At 39.0% G+C, this 6586-nt stretch overlaps 1 protein-coding gene across 2 annotated transcripts; it reads right to left on the reverse strand.

Annotated features, from left to right (window-relative positions):
• LOC128357961 (5-aminolevulinate synthase, non-specific, mitochondrial-like) lies at positions 1 to 4573 on the reverse strand. Of its 2 annotated transcripts, XM_053318401.1 has the most exons (11): positions 4520 to 4573; positions 3181 to 3386; positions 2866 to 3042; positions 2568 to 2696; positions 2259 to 2478; positions 1943 to 2127; positions 1591 to 1770; positions 1118 to 1282; positions 754 to 1022; positions 385 to 547; positions 1 to 257 (listed from the first exon to the last, which is right to left on the reverse strand). In XM_053318401.1, the coding sequence occupies exons 2-11, from the start codon at positions 3368 to 3370 to the stop codon at positions 97 to 99; spliced, it is 1839 nt and encodes a 612-aa protein (XP_053174376.1). In that variant the 5' UTR covers positions 3371 to 3386; positions 4520 to 4573; the 3' UTR covers positions 1 to 96. The 2 variants fall into 2 exon arrangements, with proteins under 2 accessions (XP_053174376.1, XP_053174375.1); XM_053318400.1 differs by lacking the exon at positions 4520 to 4573 and having other exon boundaries at positions 3181 to 3553.
• Positions 4574 to 6586: the final 2013 nt, after the last annotated feature.

The following is a 6586-nucleotide window of genomic DNA, read 5'->3' on the forward strand; positions in this document are numbered from 1 at the left end:
CATTTATTGGTGAAAAGTAGATGTTAAATTTAAATACAATAAATAGCTTGGATACTGAGGAGTAGAACTTGCTGAAATTTAGTGTTTTTATGGGTATCAGGCTACAGCTGATATCATGTGACTGAGGCCTGTGAAGTAGGATTTCTCCCTCTCACTCATCAGCTCAAAGTGAAGAGGCTGCTGGCAGAAGTTACACTCTGCTGAGGAGTGCGGCTGCAGCTCCATGCCCACCTCTTTCCACGTTTTCACCAGCTGGTCTGTGGTGACAAAGCAGAGAATAGCAGAAATTATGGATGTTAAATCATGTACCTCATAGGCTAAACAGTTTCTACTATTTGGCTCACTATCTGCTCAGATTTAAGATGCAAATTATAGTGGACATACCAACAAAGTAGGACATCATCTGGGGAGTATGGTGTGGTGTGGGAGCGATGCGAAGCAGCTCCTCTCCTTTAGCCACAGTGGGGTAGTTGATTGCCTGGACGTAGATGTTGTAACGAGACATCATGATATCACAGATCTCAGTGTTCTTCTCTGCATCTGCCACCTGTCCAACAAACATAACATAACATCAGATTCACAATTCGAAGAGCCTTAAATTTAATTCAGACAGAAACAAGATGACAAGGCACTCTATAACATTGATTTTAGTAGTAAAAATAAGGTCTTCTAGACAATGAAGCAACAGTAGCTACAGTTGTTCCTATCCCTGCTCCAGCATTAGTTTACTGGGTAAATTAATAATATTCTTACCCTGACAGGAATAATGTGGCTTGGGCAGTGGACCACAGGAAGGCCCGAGTCCATCAGCATCTGTCGGAGCAACTTGACACTCCTCTGATGTTTCCTCCTGAGCATCTGGCCTTCTTTGCTTTTCAGGATCTTGATAGACTCCCTTGCCCCAGCCAAAAGCATAGGGGGCAACGAAGTGGTGAAAATGAAGCCTGCAGCATAGGAGCGTACTGTGTCCACGAGGGCGCTGGTGCTAGCAATATAGCCACCAACGCAGCCAAATGCCTTGCCTAAAAATGAAACCCGTAACAAGTCAGAGAGGAACATATCTAACTTACAGGACTGTTATGAGATGTTTCCCCTCATTAGCAAGGGTTCTACTTACCAAGGGTACCAGAGATGATGTCCATCTTCTGCATGACTCTGTCTCTTTCTCCGATCCCTCCTCCTCTGGGCCCATACAAGCCCACAGCATGCACTTCATCCACAAAGGTAATAGCACCAAACTTGTGGGCAATATCACACATCTCTTCTAGTGGACACACAGCCCCTGTAGAAAGTGCAGCGTTCGTTTGATTATTTAAGACAATTTATCATAAAAATGAATGTATACATATCAAAAGCAGGAATGTGATGTTTCCTTTTTTAAACACAGGTTCAAAGTGTCATTTGTGGTTTTGTGTACACACAGTAACATATGCTCTTTTTACTGAGTTAATTTAAAGAGACAAGTATGTTGTAATGCTATAAATCCTGTATGTCCTTATTAGAACACTTCAATTTAGTAATAAATAAATAATACAATCTTTTAAGTGACCTATTAAAACCACTGACACTAATGGAGGGCTGAGTACTCACCATCCATTGAATGCACTGTCTCAAAGGCAACGATCTTTGGAGTAGAGGGGTCTGACTTCTCAAGCAGCTCTTGTAGGTGGCTGACGTCATTGTGACGGAAAATAAACTTCTTGACTCTGCTGTTCCGTATACCCTGGATCATTGACGCATGGTTGCCAGCGTCAGAGTAGATTTCACAACCTAGAGGAGTAAATAAACAGAGGAATGCGTAAGCTCTTACGTAAACTCCCCACTACAGATTTCAGTTTAAAAAGAAAAACATACGGGAACATACATTATGATAAAATATCAAAACAAGGGTGCAACTTTAGGTTATATGTTAATATATACAAGCCCAGTTGATTCATTTTACCTGGTAGCATCTTTGCCAAAGTAAATAATGTGGAGTCGTTGGCCACAAAGCAGGAAGTGAACAACAGTGCGGCATCTTTGGCGTGCAGGTCAGCGAGCTCATATTCCAGGTCCACATGGAATTTGCTTGTCCCCGAAATGTTTCGTGTACCTCCTGCACCAGCACCATGATTCCGTAAAGTCACCCTTGAGGTAACAATATAATAAAGTTAATTCCTAGAAACAACCTTTTTGATCAGTGCTGAACAAGTAATTATCACCATCGTCTTATGATTTCAATTCAATAGTATTAATTGTTGATCAATGTGCCTACTCACATGATAGTCTCGGTGACCTTTGGGTGACGGCTCATGCCGAGGTAGTCATTGCTGCACCACACAGACACGTCTCTCTTGGCATGAAAAGATTCTGAGTAGTCGTCAGCCATGGGGAATGAGGGGGCACGCCGGTTCACTGTTTTAAAAACCCTGTAAGAGTGATCCATCTTCTTGCTGTCAATCTTCTCCTCAAAGAACTTGTCATACTTGAAGGTGACAGCTGATGGAGGAAGAAATGGGAGGAGATTCAAAATGTGCTTCAGATCATTTTGAGATTTATTATTCATTTAAAAAACATGGCTTTCTTACCCTTAGGCAAATTATCCTTCAGGAGATGAGACACATTGGAAGATATGGGTTTTAGAGGGTTTTTCTGGGATTTTGTGCTGACCTTGTCCGCCTCAATAAGATCCACAACAGATAAATCCAAATTTTTCCCTGTTCAAAAAAGGTGTGCATTGTTTAGGATCCTGCATCAGTCATACGTCATGCACTTCAAATATCACTAGAGACTGTGTATATGCTCAAAACAATGACCTTTCACGACTTACATAACTGACTTACTGTAGGGGTATCGATTTACATGTGTAGTCATGTGATTGCTTACCTGTACGGAAAGAATGCATCTCCTGAAAGTCCTCCTGCAGCTCTGTGCTGGCTTCCCTCACTACCCTATTGTTGTTTTGCACCATCTCTGCAGCCAGAAACGGGCATTTGGAACCTACAGCCTGGCCAGCAGGTGGCATGATATGGCCTGGAGGCAACTTTACTTCATGTTTTTGATCTACAGAAAATTGAAGCACATTGCTAAATTAATATAAAATTCCCCAAATACAATATAGATCACATGTGTGCAATTAAGTCTTGAGCTCACAATTAATAATATAAGAAGATGGAGTATAATATTTGCTTTACAACTGACCCTCATTTGTTGGTGTGCCTTGGGTTGCAGAAGCTGAAGACGACAGAGCTCTGGCCAGAGGTATGGAGGCCAGGTCCATCATCACAGGGCATTTTTGGGCATAGCTGACCAGCGATGACTTCCCAGCCAGTTGCAGGAAAACTCTGGGTGCAGCAGTCAGAAAAGGGCACCGGCGGAGCACTGCGTCCATATGAGATACTTTTGACCTGAATTGGAAATAGAAAGAGAGCATTAAAATATTAGGAGACAATGAAATCAAGGAAAGTAGACTAAACATCTATTTTCCATAAAGGTCAGATATGTAATGTAATACAACCTGTTCCTGCCTACTTTTGACTGACATCAGACAATAAATAAAACAGATGAATTTAAAAAAAAAGTGCCCCTAAACTATTCAGGTAACGTTCAATATTATCCTCTACCAAATCTGACAAGCACAACACCCATGCTACACACAGCCTTTCTCTACCGAGTAATTGTCTTTACCTGACTACATCCCAGTCCACTTTGATGTAACAGAGGAAAAATGCCTTCCGAAACATGACTGATTCCACAATTATCTAAGACCAGAGAGGGTGATATGTTTAAAGCCCAAGGGACTACCCTCAATTACTCTGTGCTGTAGTCAGCTGTCCTTGACAAGTGTAAAATGGAGAGGCCTCTTGAGAACCTGTCTTGCTTACAATAGGACGATCTTACCTAAGACAGAAGAAGAGCCATCTGGAGACAGATACATGAACTATTACACACTGAGCCCCCCATCACCCCATGTTACAAAACGGGGGTGTCTGTTGCAGATCATAACATCCACAAAATCAAATGTGATGATGATGTAGAATTGAAGTCTCGTGTTACAATAATAAAAGTTAGTTACCTATGGATGACTACTTGGAGGTAACTGGTCTCATCATAATAGATCATAATTGAGAGAGTAACACAGCAAGACCAATACAACTTTCACTTACTACACACCGACTCACTTGTCTTTAGTTATTATCAGAGAACCCAAGATCTTATCAAATAAAACAAGATTTAAGATGAAATCTAGTATAGACAGAGACATAGCTTCATTCAGTCAGAGCCAAAAATCTCACGGCATCCAGTTATTTTTTAAGCTGATACAAATAGTGGCTTTTACTTAATAGTGCAGCAACATTATACAGATCAGACGTAAATATGCATAACATTACACAGTGTGTCAGTTTCGACCAGCATATCAGCTCATGAACACATGGTTTAATTGATGGCAGTAGGCTATTTAACACTCGTTGTTAGACCTTCAACATGAAAAAACTATCCCTACTATATTTTCTCACATATATCAACTATATTCACTCACCTGTTTTACGTAAGATAATGTAGTCGTCTGTTCCTGGAAAGTTCCTCCACGTTGAGGAGACCCCAGCCGGCTAAATGACCCTACTCCGGTCAATGCGGTGACGTAGCTGCTAGTATGTTGCACAATCTTACAGCCACGCCCACCGACAGTCATGTAATACATCCCCAAAGATCGTCTATTGAAAACAGGTAGAGTACTTCACGCAGTTTAACTCTATTGAACACAAAATACTTATACACACACATTGCTTTTTTTCCTTTTTTTTTTTGTTGACTTTTTAAGCAAAGATGCCTCTGTTTTGTTTTTTTTTGTAATCAAATGTTAATATTCAAGGATTCAAGGAAGCTTTATTGTCACTACCACAACATGTACTAGATATGGAGGGAAACAAAATAACGTTTACACTACACTCCCACCTAATAATATATATTTTAAAAAAATTGAAACATGTAATAAACATAAGAAATATTACACAGTACATTACATTTTAGAAAAAGGACATATTAAAGTGCATAAAAGACCTGTGTAATATGTTCTGACTTTCTATGCCTTTTATGATTGGAAATTAAATGTCTTTGAATTTTGGAGAGCTGATTGGGCAAAAACCCACTTTTCTTTAGAATTTCACAAAAAAGTTTGATTAATCTTCTCAAATGTGAAAATGATATGTTGTTTTTTTAGAAACTATGATAGTAGACTAAATATTTTTGGGTTATGGACTGTTGGTCAGGACAAAAAGCCTTCTGAAGACTTTTGGGATTGGGGAAACAGTGATTGACATTTTTCACAATTTTCTCCCACCAAATGAGCAATCAATTAACTGACATTAATTTGATTAATCGATTAAACTGATTAATCGATAATAAATAATCAGAAATCTTCATAATTAATATTCATAATAAACTGAAGATGGAAATATTAGCTAATCGTTACATCCCTAATATAAACAAACCTCTTCAGTCAAATAAAGCCTCAAGACATTAATATGTATATAAAAAAATACTATTTTGTCCAACATGGCAGTTAAATTATCTTGTGAAAATCCTTAAAATTACATCTCTTCTTTTCTCCCATAAAACATTCCATGAAGTATAAATATGCAAATATATTTCATTTTAAATGTTTTCCTACTGAACACGAGATGCTTCCTGCTTCAGTGTAACGTGCATTCCCAGTGTTTGTGCTTCACGTTCATCATTAAATTCAATACTGGACCAGAACTGACTTCCAAACTAGTTGTGAAAGCAGCCTCTTATGCCAAACTCTGCACATACATCATCCAGCACAGTGACGCTCAAACATTCAACTGGAGTGAAAAGAAGACAAACACATTGTTGACGGGTTGGGCCTTTAAGTATTTCTAAAATATTATGTAAAAATCTGCACCCAATTAATCAATTTGAAAAGACTTCAAAAAATAAAAAAAAATATCCTCTGTTCTATCTGAACAGGCTTAACTTGCCTCATAGTGAGGCAGGAGACCCCTGGAACAGTTTTTGAAAGCTGCTCATCACTTTGTTCATGCACTTTTCTTCAACGTGCATGTACTGACTTTACCTACTTCTTTAACAGTTATGAACTTCATTATAGTGTGTGCCATTTACCCTGTCCTCCCCTGATCAAGGTCACTAAGTTGCCCCATTCTCCATTACATGAGCACTGTCTCCCCCTCCTGGAGATTAGATCATTATAAAGAACAGCAGTGTGAGCCTTGCCATGCATTCATGAATGAACATGCTCACAGACACTCCAATTTCAACCCATAAATTCATCATACTCGTAGCCATTGTACCAGCAGGCATAGCATCATTCAGTGGTTGTGGAGCTCGTAAAATAATTAGCTAAGACAATAAAAGCTGATTCACACAATGACTCAGACAACCTTGTGAATATAAACAAGACCACTAAGAGAATATAAAAGATAAAATCGTGCTCTGACTTGTCAATGAGATTACAGTGTTTTAATGATATGATGAGAATTTTCTGAAACAAACACACAGTGAACATTAGAAAACATGTGAACATTAGAAACCGAACAAACTCAAAGTCATATTTCTCTGTGTCAAG

Source organism: Scomber japonicus, chromosome 4 (genome assembly GCF_027409825.1).
Source record: "Scomber japonicus isolate fScoJap1 chromosome 4, fScoJap1.pri, whole genome shotgun sequence".
Lineage (NCBI taxonomy): Eukaryota > Metazoa > Chordata > Actinopteri > Scombriformes > Scombridae > Scomber > Scomber japonicus.

What these genes read in the sequence shown, in the direction of transcription:
- LOC128357961 (XM_053318400.1), bottom strand. Translation starts at nt 3,457, where the DNA reads ATGTTTAGTCTACTTTCCTTGATTTCATTGTCTCCTAATATTTTAATG. An exon ending in AGGCACACCAACAAATGAGG is followed by an intron (nt 3,043 to 3,180) that starts GTCAGTTGTAAA and finishes AATTTTCTGTAG; the next exon opens with ATCAAAAACATGAAGTAAAG. An exon ending in GCCACATTATTCCTGTCAGG is followed by an intron (nt 548 to 753) that starts GTAAGAATATTA and finishes TTTGTTGGACAG; the next exon opens with GTGGCAGATGCAGAGAAGAA.